The 17834-nt window shown below is 39.6% G+C and overlaps 1 protein-coding gene across 7 annotated transcripts in view; it reads left to right on the forward strand.

Annotated features, from left to right (window-relative positions):
* Window positions 1-17834, forward strand: part of LOC122799766 (protocadherin beta-15-like) — an 886413-nt gene that overhangs the window by 282294 nt on the left and 586285 nt on the right. The window contains exon 1 of one of the 7 annotated variants that reach the window (XM_044069046.1): window positions 10526-13018. The exons of the other annotated variants lie outside the window; for them this stretch is intronic. Coding sequence (XP_043924981.1) covers window positions 10616-13018 — 2403 coding nt within the window. The 5' untranslated portion in view covers window positions 10526-10615. Of the gene's footprint in view, window positions 1-10525; window positions 13019-17834 lie in introns of those variants that run through there. 7 annotated transcript variants of the gene reach the window in all.

Below are 17834 nucleotides of genomic sequence, written 5' to 3' on the forward strand. Positions count from 1 at the left end.
CCAGCACGTCCTACTTATTGTTGTGGTGAGGTTTAGATCCTTGGAGCATGTGGGTCGAGGGGATATTGTTTTCTTTAGGTGGAGCATGTCCATCAATTCTGGGTTGGACATGGCCTTGTATGTCAGGCAGAGATCACCTCTGAGTAGGCGGTATGCAACTGAGTACAGCTGAAGTTTCTTCAGTCAAGTTGCACAAGGCATCTGCTTGAGGCCAGTGATCCTTTTGGTGAGGTACTTCTGTGGTCTTTCCAGTTGTTGCAGGTGTCTTGTAAGGTACATCCCAAATTGGGCATTGTACTCTATGATGGGTCTGATGAGTGATGCTTACAGGGGCCCAATGACCTCTTTCGATTTGGATGCAAACCCTTTTGTGATTAGGTGGGCCACATAGAAGGATTTTCTAACCACTTTGGCAATGTGATTATTAAAGGAGAGGTTACTATCTACTTGGGTCCCCAGATCCCTTATTACAGCTTCCGTATTTAGGGGGCTACCACCTAAGTGGTAATTTGTGGGTACTTTGTTTTTTTCCAAAGGGGATGACTATGCACTTTTTAGCATTTAGCTTGAGGCCATGGTTTTGACACCAGTTATCTGTTTCAGTGAGACCCTTTTGGAGGATGTCTGTGTCAACCGGAGAGTCAATTATAGCCCCTAGTTTGCAGTCGTCTGCGAACTTGGTCAACCATAGTCCTCCTGTGCTTGCCTGTACCTCTGAGAAGTATATGCTGAACAGGAGGGGTCCTAGGACTGAGCCCTGGGGAACGCCACTTGTAACTGGCTTAGAATCAGACCTAGCTCCTGCAACTCTTACCATGTGGGTTCTGTCCATGAGTCAGTTGGCAACCCATCTCGTGATGTAAGGGTTTATGTTCAGGCTGGTGAGCTTGTCTATAATACCTAAGTGGGGAATGGTGTCGAAGGCCTTTGTGAGGTCTAGGTAGGCTATGTGGACCACCTTTCCCTCATCAATAGCCTTGGTAATTGTCTCAAGGAAGTCCACCAGGTTTAGGAGGCATGATCTGCCTTTAACAAAGCCGAACTGGGTAGGGTCCACTGTTTGGAGGTTCCCAATGTCTCTGTTAATGAGATCCATGATGATGCGCTCCATAGCTTTTCAGACCAAGCTAGTCAGGCTTATAGGGTGATAGTTCCTGGGGTCCATTGTGACTCCACCTTTGTGGAGCAGAATAACCATTGCTGTGCACCACTCTGTGGGCATGTAGCCTGTGGAGAGGCAGAGTTTAAACAGTGTGTTTAGGTGAGGGGTTAGTTCATCTTTGACCTCATGTAGGATGCAGCCTGGGACACCATCCAGTCCCATTGATGCTGCTTTTTTGGCTTTGGAGAGGGCTGTTTTAACCTGAGTCTCTGTGATTTCAGGGGCACTACATTCTTCTGGTATAGTTATAGGCCCTTTTGGGGGTGAGAGGGGGGGAAAGTTTGCACTGAACCTGTCTGCCAGGATGTTGGCTATATCGGTCGGTTCACTGTATTTTGTGCCATTCTGCACTAACTCTGAGCAGATCTGAGAATTGCCACTTAGATTCTTGACATAGCTAAAGAATGCCTTCTGGTTATCTTTGGAGTCCATGGCAATTTTTCTTTCGAAGCTAGCCTTGGATGATTTTATGAGGGAACGTAGTTTCTTGCTGATACTGATCAGGGATGTCTTCCCTTCTTGAGATTTTACTCTTTTCTGTACTAGTTTCCTCCTTCGATTGTATAGCTTGTTTATGGCAGGGGTCCACCAGACTGGTTTCCTTTTCTTGGAGGAGTGAGTCTTGGTTTTGTTTGGGATAGCATGATCCATGCATTCTTGTAGGTGTCCGTAGAGTGCATTTTTAAAGGATTTTGCAGCTTGGACGGCATTATCCTTTAGCATGGGGGCTTTGAAACTTCCCAACTTGGTCTTAAGTAACGTGAAGTTTGCTTTTGAAAAGTTTTTCACAGTAGTTTCTCCAGTGTGGAACACCGATCGCCCATGTTGGTGATGACTAGGTCCAATATGTTGTTACCTCTGGTGGGGGTGTTGACCAGTTGATCCAGGATGTTTGAGTTTATAAATTCTAGGAAATGTTGGGCAAGGGAGTTTGTACTTGAGTAGTTCTCCCAGTTAATGTTTGGGTAATTGAAATCACCCAATATCAGGGTGTTTGGTAGGACCTTTATGTTTCCCAGTGTTTCCAGAAATGCGGAGTGGGGGTCCTGGGACATGGTGGTTGATCTGTAGCAAGCTATAATTTGAATAGCAGTTTTGCCCATTGTTAGTTGCATGTGGATGATCTCTGAAGCATTGTGCTGAGCCACTAACCTGGAGGTGTGGGTATCCTTGATGAATATGGATACTCCCCCGCCTTTTGTATTTCGGTCCAGGTTTTGTGGCCGAAATGTATGGTATGAGTTGTAGCCTGGTAGTGCTGGGATGCTCTCTGGAGCTTTAAACCAGGTTTCTGTTACTGCACATATATCGATTTTCTCCATACTGAGAAGTGCCTCGAGTCCGTGCATTTTGAGGTTTAGACTTCTGGCATTGAGTAGCATTACCCTCAGTTTTCTGTTACTTGTGCTATTTAGGGCATTGGGTTTGTCTTTTGAGCCTTGCCTAAAAAAGGCACTATGGGGGTGGCAAGAAAGCCTAAGGGTGACAGGTGCAAGCCGTCTCTAGGGAAGCATCATGGCTTGTCGAGCATGTTATCCCAGGCTGACAGACACTGGATCCCCTTTGAATGACAGCAGAAGCTTAGACAATTGTTGAAATTGATAATTTTTTCTCTATACCGTGGTATCATTCTTGGTGAGGACAGGATGCTACTCAGGGTCAGGGTCATAGTGGCCTGGGCTACGTGATCAGAGAGCTCCTCCATGTCTCTTTTCATGTAGTCCAGGGAGGTACAGCTCAGGTCATTCACACTAACATGGACAATGACAGAGTCATATTTGTACTGGAGTGACCTGAGTGCTTGAGTTATATGATGGATCCTGGCACCCGACTGGCAGCTCACAGTAACCTTCTCCTTGTCCAGCCTAGTGAGTGGGACGTCAGTGTGCCTGACTATAGAGTCACCTATTACTAGTGTATTTTGCCTTAAGGGCTGTGATTGCGTGGCACACTGCTTTTGTGAAGTATGCGTTTCACGGTTTGTGTTGGGGGGTGGAGGTTGTCTGGATTTCTGCTTTGGAGGGCTCTGTTGCTTTTGAAGATTTTTATTTAGAGTCTCTGAGTATGTTTTCATGTATTTATGTGTGTTTTTTGCCAGTGCTGGTTTCATAGGTCTATGTGAGACTGGTGGTGTGATGCAAATAATTCCCTTCTCCTCTTGACTGCCTGGTCCAGTCTTGGGTTGAGAGAGCTTAGCCTCCAGTTTGGCTGTATAATTGCATCTCTCGCATGTATTAGTGTTTGGTGGAAGGAGGAGAGGGTTGTCTGTGTACATGAGGCAATTGTAACATTGCCTAAAAATGCCCAGATTCACCAGTTGGACCAGAGATTACACCTGAAACTGCCCTTTGGACATGTCTGGATAGGTACAATGAACTGTTTTACTGACTGGCTCGTAAAGTCGAATAGAGAGCCTTGTCCTTCTCTACAGTATAGGGGGTTCTAGTGCTAAGGTTTATTAGTGCTTGCTATGAGTTTTGAGCAAGTGCTGGGATGAGAAGTAAATGGTTTGAGTGCTTAAGTTGAAAGTTTGTCTAGTTCCAAGGGAAAAATTGAAGAGTAGACTTTGTGGAGCCGGAAATAGTCATACCCTAGCTAACCGGTGCTGCCCAGTGCGCAAAACCACACAAATGCAGGTTTTATAGCAGGGAAATGAAAGAGAAAGAAATTAGCCCAAAATGGCCAATAAACTACTAATTTCTGGGCTGAAACCGCTCCTCCAGGGTCAGATAGGCTGCTCAAAGCTCCCTCTCTCACTGTGAACAGAAAAACTTCCTTCTATCTAAGTAAGGTATGGGCAAACACAGAAACTTGTAACACAGCCCTGAATTCAGTACTAACATGAAAACTGGACTATACTCGCTTAGAAAGGTGGGAAAACAAGTTTTTTTTTTTTTTTTTTTTTCAGAAAATAAAGCAGATACAATTAAAAAAACACTTTAAATGCACATAAATGGCTATCACACTTGAGTGTGTAGCCTACAACAGTTAAACAGGTAATTTAAACACAAAAATTACTTTGTTAAAGTGCATTCAGTAAAATAAGCACAATATATAGCTGAAACAAGCTTTTTCAATCACAGAAACTCTAGAAAATTGGCGTTTTAGGTGGAATTAGCTAAAGGCAGCAAGAAAATGCAGAAAAATTATACTTAATCACTCCAAAGTCTCTCTTTTGTCTCGCTGCTGCTGTAGAACTCTGCAGGGCACCAGGCAGGAGCAGCATCTAAAAGCTTTAAAATGTGTGACGAGAAATGTCTGTTCACATTCCCAGCAGATATCCAGGCTAAAATTCCCATAAATATTTTGAAAGAAAGACAACTGACAGCAGGAAAATATATAAAAAAAAAATAATTATACATATATATATATATATATATATATATATATATATATATATATATATATATATATATATATATATATAATCTGTGTGTGTGTGTGTGTATGGGTCCACTTCTTAATTTCGAAAGATCAGAGTCTCGAGATTCAGAATATCGAACCCAGAATCTCGAGGTTGTGAAAACTCGAAAGTAAGAAGTAAAAAAAAAAAAAAAAGACATGACAACTGTTAAAACCATGTTTTTCCCGGTGGGCAAGCCCCCTTGCATGCACCACACCCCCTGCAACCTAAATATACTAACTCTGAGATCGCTGTGTACATGAAGATAATGGTAATGTACATCACAATACAGTACAGAATGGGAACATTCCATTCTCTTCACTGTAGCGTGATCTCAGAGTTAGTATATTTAAATTGCATTAGGTGTGGGGGTGCAGGTGGGCTTGTCCCCCCCCCTGCAAAAACACGGTTTTAGCAGTTGTCATTTTTTTTTTTTATTTCTTACTTTCGAAATTTCACAACTCGAGGTTCTGGGTTCGATATTCTGAATCCCGAGATTGGGATCTTTCAAAATTAAGAAGTGCACGTGTGTGTGTGTGTGTGTGTGTGTGTGTGTGTGTGTGTGTGTATATACACACACACACACACACACACACACACACACACACACACACACACACATACACACACACACACACACACACACACACATATATATATATGTATCTGAAGACGGGTTTAAACAAAAGCTCTTATCCTGCCACTTTAAGTTTTTATTTCTCACTGTTTATTAAAGAATAGTTTTATGATAGTTAGCCTGGTGAGCTCCTTGGTTTTGTCTTTTTGGTTTTTATACATTTTATCCAAGTGTGTATCTTCGACTGCCGAACAGTACATTTGTGGATTTATATTTATGTATATATATATATATATATATATATATATATATATACACACCTTAAAACTTATCATGCTTAGTGACTAGTGGGACTGTAGCAGCCAAACCATTAACTTGAAAAAGTGGAACTATGGATGATTATGAGTCAATATTGATGTGTATCTTGGAAGTCACATTGGAGGGGACTAGATGAAACTGATGAAGTATGAGAACCAAATTTGGCTGGGCCATTGGAAAGCAACCAATATAACTATTTGCTCTGACTTTTTGCCTTTGAAAATGACCTTCATTATTAATAAAACTGAAGGAAAGTCATATATCAGACCTCTAGGCTACATCTATATCAGTGTCTCTTTGCTGTTACCTTTGGGGACAGGACACAGGAGAAAGTACTTCTAATATTTGATGTTGTGGGAGAGTTAAAATGTTACAGATGAGGTGACCTTACTTCCTCAATGTATATATATATATATATATATATATATATATATATATATATATATATATATATGTTTTATTATTACTTTCATGAAGTGCAGGGTATCGAGCGACACATGCTCAAATCACTGTTTTCAAGACGGCAGTTACACCAACCAAAAATTATCCATTTCTAATGATTGAGTGACATGTTACACTCTATCATTCCTGCTGGGAGATCGCGGTTCACTGAGGAACAGGAAAGTAGCCCATTTTCTCACTGTAGTGTGATATAGTGATATTTTTAGTGCGCAAGGGGTGTAGCCCCCACTTGGGGGCTGCAGAGTGAGTATCCCCTCCCATGAAAAATAGTAGCATTAATGTACCATTGAGTGCAGAGTGTAATGGTACGTTAATGTGCATAGCATGGGTGACTGACATCACCTCCTGCTATGTCAAATACATTGAACCACAATTGCTGATATATTCATTTTCACCTTGGTTTACCTTTCAACATTCTGGATTCAGCATTTTGGGTAGACATTCTAAATGATCGACCAAAGCAAATTCAGAATACCAATAGTAAATATATATATATATATATATATATATATATATATATATATATATATATATATTTTTTTTTTTTTTTTTTTTTTTGTCATTGATGGACCTAATAACCACTTGTAGGGTATCAGAATAGAATACATCTGCTTAACATGTCCACCAGGCATTGGGATTCCTTTGAAATGTGAACTGCAGATAATAATTTGTTGGTATTGAAACCCCCCACATGGTATCATGAACTACAAAGAAGGCAGGGGGTCCTACCAAATTATTAATGTACCACATTACTACCATGTTGTCTGATTGCATGGAGATATGGCCTTCTGGAGTCCACTGTAGCAGAGCTTGAAGGGAAAGCAAGACTGTCATCATGTTCTGTAGAATAGAAATATGAGGTTTTGATTTCTGAAGAAACCAAAGTCCTTATACCATGTTGCCCTAACATGGCCCTTCACAGTCCAGGAAGGAAGCATCCATTCTGACTGCAGTTGTGGGAGGAGGGTCTGCAAGGTTTGCCTGTAAAGGATTTGGCTGGTATCATATAGCAACAAAGAAGTATTTTGTATGATGTGGAAATATTGATTGGCATTCTCTGTGGGTCTGTTTCCTGGGAGCAATTAATCTTTAGGATCCACTATACTACCCTCATATAGTGTCTTACACATGCCACTATCTGAATTAAGGCTGCTTTCAGTCAGAGTGCCAGAGGCATGATCCGTCCAAGGATGACTCATCTGACATCAGAAGGGGGACTGTGAAAAATGAAATTTGACATTCTGTCTCTGATAATAAATGACCAATGTATATCTATGGAACTGGAATAACCTTTACAATTTCAAAAGTTAAGCTGAAGTAGGAGAGACGTTGATCCTTAAAGAGTGAAAGGTGTAGAGCAAAGATTTTTTTCTGCCATAAGTTGTCTCATTTGTTGAACACTAGGTGCTGATAATCCAAACAGGGAAATAATTTGCTTCTCTGTAGATACAGGGCGGTAGCCAATATACGCACAAATTTTATAAAACACAGTTGGAGGTAGGTTAGGCTGAAGAGTGGAGTCCTCCAATGGTAATGACTATGTCCTGTTCATAAGTGCAGGAATCTTCTTTAATCTTCTCAACAACTTTATGCTCTTTAGTGCAGAGAAGTGTCTGGACCATCTAAAGAACACATCTAATATTTTGTAATTTGAAGAGGGAAGATGCATTTAAAGTTCATCATCCTATGAGAGGACACATTTGGGATAAAGTTCTATAGGTTGCTCAAAACTAGTGTAGGCCTTAGGTCCTACACCTTCTTTGGAACTAAAATGAATCTGGAATGATATTTGAGTCTTTGTTCATCAGGCCAGATTTCCTGGTTGACTTTTTCCAAAAAGCTTATGGACTTTCCTACCTGGCCGCCACTTTCTATAAATGAGAATTTTAATGACAACTTGTGGCTACCACTTCCTTTACCCATGCACTGATAGTAATTCTGAGTAAAGCTGATAAAGAGAGAGAGAGAGAGAAAACATGTCCCCACAACCACCTCCATCCAAAGGGGATTTAGATAACAAAGAGCTGATTCTGTGTTGCTGGTATGCCTCAATCTACTTTGAACCCTCAAAGAGGACTGACATTCACAGATTCTGAACAAGCATCCTTGCTGGGTGCCAACAGAAGAAAACTGCTTTATGCAGGGTCTGTGAATTTTCATGAACAAATATTATGGAAAGTGAAGTATAAACACATGTAGCAAGTAAGAGTTTGACATTTCACCTTCCTTGACTTTAGAGAGTTAGCACATTTGTGGCAAGACATCCAGGGAACCCCTGAAGACTAAATCAGATTAGGAAGCCTTGACATCCTTTACAGATGGGTTAAGATTTATTCACAAGTTTCAGCTATGGTGATTCCAGATCCTACTACTACAACCAACCAGCTCACTGCATCTTATGTCACTTATGCCATCAGATTAATGAAGTTAGAAGGGGTAGAGACTAGGACCATAATGCTTTCTTTAACATCACTGTCAGGCATGTTATGACTGGAATGTTGTACTTCATCTAAAAGGTCTCCATGAAAGTACAAACTCATCTAAATAGTCTCAGTAAAAGCAAAATGTTTAACACAATCATGGATAACATGTAAGATGTAAAGACATGCGTTCCAAGCCTTGATCTTAGAAATTAATAGCTAAAACTGAGGAATAAATTTTCTCTGTAAGGCCTCTTTGAGACAGTGATATTAGGAACAGAAATCTTTCTCCCTACAATGAACATTCCTTAGCAGGACAAAATATGTTATTTATCTTCATAATAATAGGGGATGTGGGATCAGAGTGTTCTCAAGTATAAGTAATGTCTTGTAAAATTTCCACCAAGATAGGATCAATCAGGAGAATAGCTTTGCTGTCCTACAGGCTTGATGGCCTACTGAATAGAAGGAGATGCTGGAGAAAACTGAAGTTCTGGAGAAGGGATGGCCCCTGTAGAAAAAAATAAGCAGACTCAGTTTTATGAAGCAGAGCCTCCATAACTTGTGAAAAGAACTTCAAAGCAATTATGTGTCCAGAGATATGTGCTCAACTTTCCCTTCTGCATCACCACCTTTTGTAATTTTTTGAATATTTCTTCCAAGTAACATGTTTTTTTTTTAACCTTTTCTTTGAAAGGTTTCAGAGAAGTTTAGATTTCACTGACAGACAAAAACTAATTAAACTCTGGGTGTTTTTCTGCAGAGAGGATGTGTTTGCTAGGGAGCATTGCTGAAGGGACAAAGGCATGTTTAATACACTGATTTGAAAAGCCATTAAAGATATTAAAAAGAACAGAGAAATATACCTGCAAAAGTTGAAAAAGTAAAGATAGGGAAACTGTACTAGAAGAGCATAATTAAAGCTGCTTGGTAATAAGACATCACTAGAGGTATCTGGGGCCAGTCTAGCACTAAATCAAACTTTTGTACTAGGATAGACTAAGAAAGGGAAGTGGCTCTTCCAGAGCAGTGGATTATGAGTGTCGTGGTTAAGGTGGGCAGTGTTTAGCAGCCTGTGGATGTTCTGCGTGCCAAGTGATCCGAAGACTGCCTCAGGAATCTCTTCTCCAGCAACTGGAGCTCTTTGAAAGCAGACGGATTTGTTACTTAAAATGGACACGCATCACTCCCATTCTATGTCTTTCTCTTAAAAAAATATTATTGTTGTTACTATTATTATTATTACTAGTACTGATTTGATCTTTAAAACGGACGTGTATCGCTCCCATATCATGGCCCTCTTTTAAAAATGTGTTCTTTCCTCCTTTTCACATCTTATAGTGTTTGATCTTTTGGGTGTAGTTGAATGTGTTAGTTTGCTTTACCTGGACATTACTGGGTGTAGCTTTCAACCCCCTCCCCCCCAAAAAAAACTAACTGATTCCTTTTAAATGCTTCATTTAAAAACGCTGAAGAGGGAGCCCCTCAGGCAACCACAGATCAGCACTAAGAAATTTACTTAGTATTTTATGTTATTGAAGGCTATAAAGCAGCAGCTCGTTACCTACAAAAACAAGTGTTACCCAGTATTTTGAGCATCATTTCGGACCGTGTAAAATTCAACACTTGCTACGCAATAAGGTTTGCACCTGTCTGTCTTTACGCAGGACGGTTTATGTTAGGGCATGTCGTGCGTAAAAACATGAACATGACAAATGTTCTGAGATTTTAGGGCAAAAAGTTTCAACTCACGGTTGAATAAGATGGCTATGTTGTTGTAGTTGCACCACCATGAAAACAACAAAAGCTCAAATTCTATTTTGCAAAAAAAATGAAGTAAAGTCCTTCGCAGTGGTTGTGGGTATGGTTTATCCTGTCCCTAAAAATGTCTCACTTTGGGCATTTGAAAAGGTGGCAGCCCTACTCAGTGATAGCGTGGTAACTTTTCTTGGCAGCGTACCACTACTAAATAAAATCCTTTGAAGTTATGAAGTTACACGCCTACCCACTGATTTTTTTTCTGGATTAATTTGAACTCATCTCGGTACATTTTTTCCATGTAAGCTTTAAAACACATAGTGTCGCTGTTGGCTCATATATTCGCTGGTTATTAGCTCTAACAGATTGTTGAAATAGGAGCGCATCTTTTCACAGTGTTCAGATGAAATCCGGCTGTTCAGTGGATCATCACCCCCTGGTCTTTATTATAATCGCTGACGAAGGAGCAGGGGTTATTATTTGGTTCAAAACCTATTACGGAATACAGTTACATTATGGGTAACCTGGCTTTTTGCAGACGTTTGACTCCAAAAATGCAAACTGTTTGTTTTCTTATCTTCCTTTTATCTTGCAACAAAACAGATTCCCTGCTATGCTACTCTGTTCGAGAAGAACTGGCAAAAGGGTCTGTGGTTTCCAATATTGCAAATGACCTGGGACTGGAGCCCAAAATGCTGACTGAAGGCGGGGCACATATTGCTGGTGACGGCAGTGAGCGATATTTTGTTATAAATAAAAATACCGGAATGTTATTAATCAATGAACAAATAGATAGAGAAGAAATATGCGGAGAGATAATTCGCTGCCTTCTGTTCTTCCAGCTTGTAATTGAAAATCCTTTACAGCTGCATCCTGCAGAAATAGAAATTTTAGATGTGAATGACAACGCTCCCATTTTCCCCCAGAAGGAAATTATTCTGTCAATACCAGAGCATACATCTCCAGGAGCCAAGTTCTCATTGCAACGGGCACAGGATTTAGATTTGAGTGCAAATGCCGTTCAACGGTATCTTATTACTTCAAATGAGCATTTTCGTTTAGATGTTCCCGACGGGAAGATTAAGACCAAACGTCCAGAAATCGTACTTATGAAGCAGCTGGATTACGAAAAGACACCTAAATTGTTATTACAACTGACAGCAGTTGATGGGGGTGAACCTCCAAGGACTGGAACAGCTGTGATACTAATAAATGTGCTGGACACTAACGATAATCCACCTGTTTTTAATCAATCTGTTTATAACGTGAAACTTTTTGAACAGAATGCAATAAATTACATGGCACTGAAGGTGACCGCTACAGACCTGGATGATGGACCTAATGGTGACATCGTTTATGCATTCTCTCACATTTCAGAAGCAGCTGCTCGTATATTTAAGTTAAATGACAGAACTGGGGAAATAACTGTAGATGAGCCACTGGACTTTGAAGAGACACAAAGTTATGAACTGGAAGTAGAAGCCAGAGACAGTGGTGGTTTATCATCATTTTGCAAAGTTGTTGTTGAAATTGTTGATGTGAATGATAATCCACCAGATATAGTCCTAGCGTCAGTTAAAAGTTGGGTACCTGAGAATGCATTACCTCAAACAATTGTAGCTCTTTTAAATGTCAAAGACCGAGATGGTGGAGGTAATGGGGGTGTCAGTTGTTCTATCGAAGGCCATCAACCTTTCAAATTAACCTCATCTTTCAAGAATTTTTACCGTTTAGTAACGACCGGCCATCTTGATCGTGAGAGAGAACCAGAGTACAACATTACCATCGTTGCATTTGATGATGGGTCTCCGCCACTGTCTTCTACAACAGTTGTACACCTACAGATTTCTGATATTAATGATAACCCCCCAGTCTTCAGTAAAGCAACGTATAGCATGCAGGTAATAGAGAATAACAACCCAGGTGCTCTTATTGGATCAGTTATGGCAACTGATATGGATACTTCTCAAAACGCTCAGGTATTTTATTCTGTTATTGAAGACATGGTTAATGGTTTTCCGTTGTCTAATTTTATCACAATTAATTCAAACAGTGGAAATATATTTGCAGTGAGACATTTTGATTATGAGCAGTTGAAAGAATTTACATTTCTCGTTCAATCTCGGGATTCTGGTACTCCGAGATTAAGCAGTAATGCCACTATAAAGTTATACGTTATAGATCAAAACGATAACGCCCCTGCTCTGCTACACCCCTCCCCAAATGACAGTTCATTTTCAGCAGAGATTGTCCCTAGGAATGCAGAAGCTGGATATGTTGTTAGCAAAGTCATTGCTGTTGATGCAGATTCTGGACAAAACGCCTGGCTCTTCTTTCACCTTCTGAAGTCTTCAGATCCAAGCCTTTTTTCAGTGGGGGTTCACACAGGAGAAATAACAACAGTCCGGGGAATTACAGAAAAAGACAATAACCGGCATACATTGATAGTAATTGTCAAAGACAATGGAAGACCCTCCCTTTCAACAACAGCAACAGTTAAAGTTGTAGTAGCAGAAAATTTGTCTGGGAACCATTTAGAAATTGTGGAGGAGGAAAACCCAAATGATTTTGACTCACAGTTAACAGTTTATTTAATAATTTCATTAGCGGTTGTGACCTTTTTGTTCCTGGGGTCTGTAATAATGTTACTGATATTCAAAGCTTACAGAATCAACAATTCAAAGCATCCCAATATCTTGAATCAGAATTTGCGTAGTTCAGACATTGTAAGTTTCAGAACAAGTTATTTGGATTCACTTACTAGAGGAACCATTCAACAGGGTCACCTGCAAGAAGTCCAAGCCAATGTGGAACCCTTGGGTTACAACATTTTACACCAGGATCCAAATAATATTAACTCCAGAAAGGAACAAATCGATCACCATGCTCTACTGATTGATTTTAATAACAAGAACGAGGTAAGAAACGTCGGTGATGAGTTTAATGGCTTAAATATTATGTTAAGACAGTTTGAAGAAGCATTAAAGACATGTTAGAACCGCTAGCACCATAAAGAGTGTCCGTTTCCTTCCGACTGAGATAATGTTAGGACATTTCAGTGTTTTGTAGACACATTGTGACTTCATAAATACGCAGTGCGAATGCCATTATCTAAACGTCTGGTGATCTTCTTCAGTTATTAGGACTTGAAATCGCTGTGCAGTTAAACAGAGTTAAAACAATGCTATTTGAAATACCCCGTTAGTCCACGAAGAGCTAGCTATACTAATTTTTTGTCCCTCTACTGCCTATATACCAACCAGCTGACCCACTTGCCGCTTTCTGCTCCAATCACTCATAAACCAGATTTATTAGATTACAAATAGATTTTCATTGAGAAGCAGTGCTATGAACTTTTCCAGCATTCAATGTGCAGAATTTCAGCAATTTATTAGGATTAACTCATTTTATGCAGATTATGATACTAATAAAAAGGTAATATCTGCATTAACCTAGCTTGTTACTTCAAGCGCAGTTAACCCATTTAACAGCTTCGACAACTGGGCCTTTTATCTATTCAATCGATGAGTCTGAAAGATAAAAAAATATGAATTATTTTCCCATGTCAAGTGGTTGGGTTAATGTCCAGCACTCCACTACATCCTCATGCACGCGGCGCGGGGGGGGGGGGGTGCACTTAGGGTAACAATACTCTGGAGGAGATAGGACTTTCATGTGAGATTCAAAGTAACATGCCCTCTTTCTGTTATTGTGGATGCAGATGTTCCAATGACTATTCTAAGGTGCAACTTTTTAATTGGCAATAAAATGGAACACAGTTTTACAGAAATAGTTCTTCTAAGAATAAGCATTTGTTGTTTGCTGGTAGCAAAAGTTATAACATAAAAAGCTTTGTTGATAGTGGTTTGATTAGTCGATATTAAAAATATTCCATAATATCCTGACCTCGAGACCAAAGCCCAAACGCTTAAGAGGAATAGGTCAAGTTACATAGGATCAGTAGTAGTAACGTGTGCATAATTGCTAAGCAATGATGACACAACTTTCATTTTTTGCTATTTTGCTCACAAGGAGTTGGCCACATTACCTGAATATAACATCCTGGAGTTAATCACCTTACTGAATAACTAGAACGACAGTGTTGAGAATAACATGAATCACTAGATACAGTGCGTGTTTGACATTCCACTGGAGAAGCAGATAGGAATATCTTGATCAGTGATAATATAGTCTTCATTTTTGTCTTATTTTTCACTCCTTGACAAGATTTCTTGTAGACTTGAACAGATTTGTTGATTGCAATAAATGACAAATATGGCAGTATTTTGAAATTATATGTGCACTTCCAATTATCATAAGTATCACCCCCAGCAGATTATCTGCCTTGCACATTGATATATTTTCATGAATAGAAATTACAGTTTTTTTTTTTGTTGAAATCTGTTACCTATCCTTGATATACAGCTTGTTTATTGCAGTCTTTATTCATTTGTTTATGTGCTTACTTATTTCATATTTTCTTATTTTTTATTTTGTTGGTAGTTGTACTACTCAAGTAAAGATAGAAAGAAAGAGAAAACATAGTTTTCAGGTCCAACACAGTTTTGTTAGAAGGGAGCATTTCTTCCATACCTCTCAACCTTTTAGCTCAATAAATCTGGACAAAGCCTAAAATAATGGGGGCAAAGACCCCAAAATAATGACAGATTTTAAATATTGCTCTTACAAATGTAGAAAGTTGCATGAATAACAGAATTTGTGTTAGCATGCATTTTCTGAAGGATATAAAGTCTGAAACACAAATGTGTGTCATTATTTAATGACTTCAATCCTTGGTGATTTGCCAGAAAACCACAAATTTTATGACAGATCAAAAATATGAGGCGAAAATCTGGACATTCTGGGAAAATCTGGACAGCTGAGATGAACAGTCTCTTCCTATAACAAGTTAAATTAATATAATTGACATAGGCTGTTATCCATAGTCCCAGATTTTGGATTTATGTTGCGGTAATCCATGAAGAGGGGTGCCTAAAAAGGTCAGTGGAGGTTATTCATGCTGACTATGAAAATGCACAGGCATTTTTGATAAACATGCCTGCTTATGGTAAAAGTGTAAAGTACCTAAAGATAAGTGCTAATCAGAAACCATTTACGTGGATAAGGTGCTGTACACATTGGCATATTACTGCAATTCACAGAGATAAATGTAAAAAGGCCTAATGTGCATACAGAACATATAAAGGAGGCTGAATGTATGTAAGTGTAACAGCACCATATTAACTTGGGTATTATTCAAGTTGTGTGGCAAGTTAATTTGGAAACATCAGACTTAAACTAAGGACGTTTACTAAAACTAAGGACATTTAATAGAAAACATTGGAAATTATTATGAAGCATTGAAACTGAGGTAAAATTATTGAGTTCACTTCAAGAAATGTTTGTTTAATTCATATGATGTGTATATTACAATAGTGTAAATTGTCATTAGTAAATGGGAAATCATTACAGCAGTTGTGGAAATAAATAGTGATCATACAGAAAATCATTTACACTGCTATCTTTTAGTAATTTTTGTATACATGGTAGAAATGCAGTGATTTAAGTCTGAAGTACTGCAGTGGTAAGAATTTTTTTTTTTGCTGGACATGTGTCTTTACTGGGGATTTTTGAGTATCACTGACATTATTATGATTGCAAGTGTCTGTTAGGGACTAATGAAAGGAAAGATGTGTTCATAGGTCCATAAGTAAGTACTATGATAGCTGCCCTTGTGGGACCTTTTAACCCTAGCCAACTTCCTTTTTTGTTCTTGAAATATCCTATACCATTTTGTTATAGACTGGCCTACCTATCCCATGGTTGATAATTATATTTTAGCCTTAAGAAGAATAACTGGGATCATACCATAGATAATTTGAGGGGACCCATGCATGGGATAAAGCATTTAGGATCTGCCTTTGTGCATTAGTAGTACAGGGGGCAGTTCTGGGGTGAATTTTCTGTTTTCCATCCACAGATCTAAGTATTGCTTGAATATGGACAGGGATGAACTTTGTTTGATGTGGATGGGGTGTCTGTTCCAGTGCAGTGGTCTCCTCTGCAAGATATTTCTGTCCCTCCAAACTGCTTTGTTGATGTTGTAAAACAGGTTTAAATCCCTAGACTGAGTATTTCTGATGCCAACTGACTTGCTGATGTGCAGTAAATCCATCAGTATTGGGTCAGAGGATGCCTTGTATGTTAGACACAGGTCACCTCTTCACAGTCTATGAATAATAAGTATAGTGACAGAGCTTTCAGTCAGTCCATGAAAGACATGTTATTTAGGCCTTGTGGACTTTTAATAAGGTATATTTGTGAGCATTCTAGTTGTTGTGCATGTCTGGACAGATACACGTCAAAAGGGGCATTATATTCAATGATTAGACTAATGAGGGCTGAGTAAAGGGGGGGGCAATGACATCTGAAGATCTAGACACACTCCCTTTGTTTATAAGCTGTGCAATATAGAAGGATTTTCTTACAACAATAGCCACACATTGGTCAAACACTAGGTTACTGTCCATATACGTTCCCAAATCCCAAACAACTGGGTCATCTCTTAGGGGCATATTGTCAATGTTGTAATTATGTTAATAATTACCGGGCCTGTGGATAATACAGCCCAGACCACAAAATCCTTTATAAATGCATTCTATGAACACCTTCAGGAATGCATGGATCATGCAATCCGAAATAAAACCAAGACCCAATCCTCCAAAGGCAGAATTCCTGTCTGGTGGACCCCAGCCATAAACAAACTATACAATAGAAGGAGGAAGCTACTACATGACAGAGCAAAATCCCAAAAAGGGAAGGCATCTCTGATCAGTATTAGCAAAAAACTACGGGCACTCATAAAATCATCTAAGGCCAGCTTCGAGAGAAAAATTGCACAGGACACTAAGGATAATCAAAAGGCTTTCTTTAGTTATGTTAGGAACCTGGGTGGGAATTCCCAGATATGCTCAGAATTAGTCCAAAATGACAAAAAATACACAGAACCCACAGACATTACCAACATCCTAGCTGACAGGTTCAGCGCAAACTTCTCCCCCCCCTCCCCACCAAAAGGGCTAATATCTATCCCAGCAGAGTGCTGCCCCCCTGACATCTCAGATGCTCAGGTAAGAACTGCCCTCTCCAAAGCAAGAAACACAGCATCAATGGGACCAGACGGTGTCCCAGGCTGCGTTCCTACATGAACTCCAAGAAGAGCTAAACCCAAACCTAAAACTACTGTTCAATCTCAGCCTTACTACAGGATATGTACCCAAAGAGTGGCATACAGCAACAGTGGTCCCTATCCACAAAGGTGGTGCCTCAACAGATCCTGGAAACTATCGCCCCATAAGTCTCACTAGCTTGGTCTGCAAAGCTATGGAAAGGATCATCATGGACCTTATAAATAAAGATATTGGGGACCTACAGACACTGGATCCTACCCAGTTCGGCTTTGTTAAGGACAGATCCTGCCTCTTAAACCTGGTTGATTTCTTTGAAACAGTTACCAAGGCCATTGACAAGGGGAAGGTGGTCCACACAGCCTACCTGGACCTCGCAAAAGCCTTCGATACAATACCCCACTCGGGCATTATAGATAAGCTCACCAGCTTAAATATAAACCCCTATGTCACGAGATGGGTTGCAAACTGGCTCAAGGACAGAACCCACATGGTGAGAATAGCTGGAGCCATGTCAGACTCCAAACCAGTTACAAGTGGCGTCCCA

The sequence above is a fragment of the Protopterus annectens genome, chromosome 4.part0 (assembly GCF_019279795.1).
Source record: "Protopterus annectens isolate FY-2018-M chromosome 4.part0, PAN1.0, whole genome shotgun sequence".
Lineage (NCBI taxonomy): Eukaryota > Metazoa > Chordata > Ceratodontiformes > Protopteridae > Protopterus > Protopterus annectens.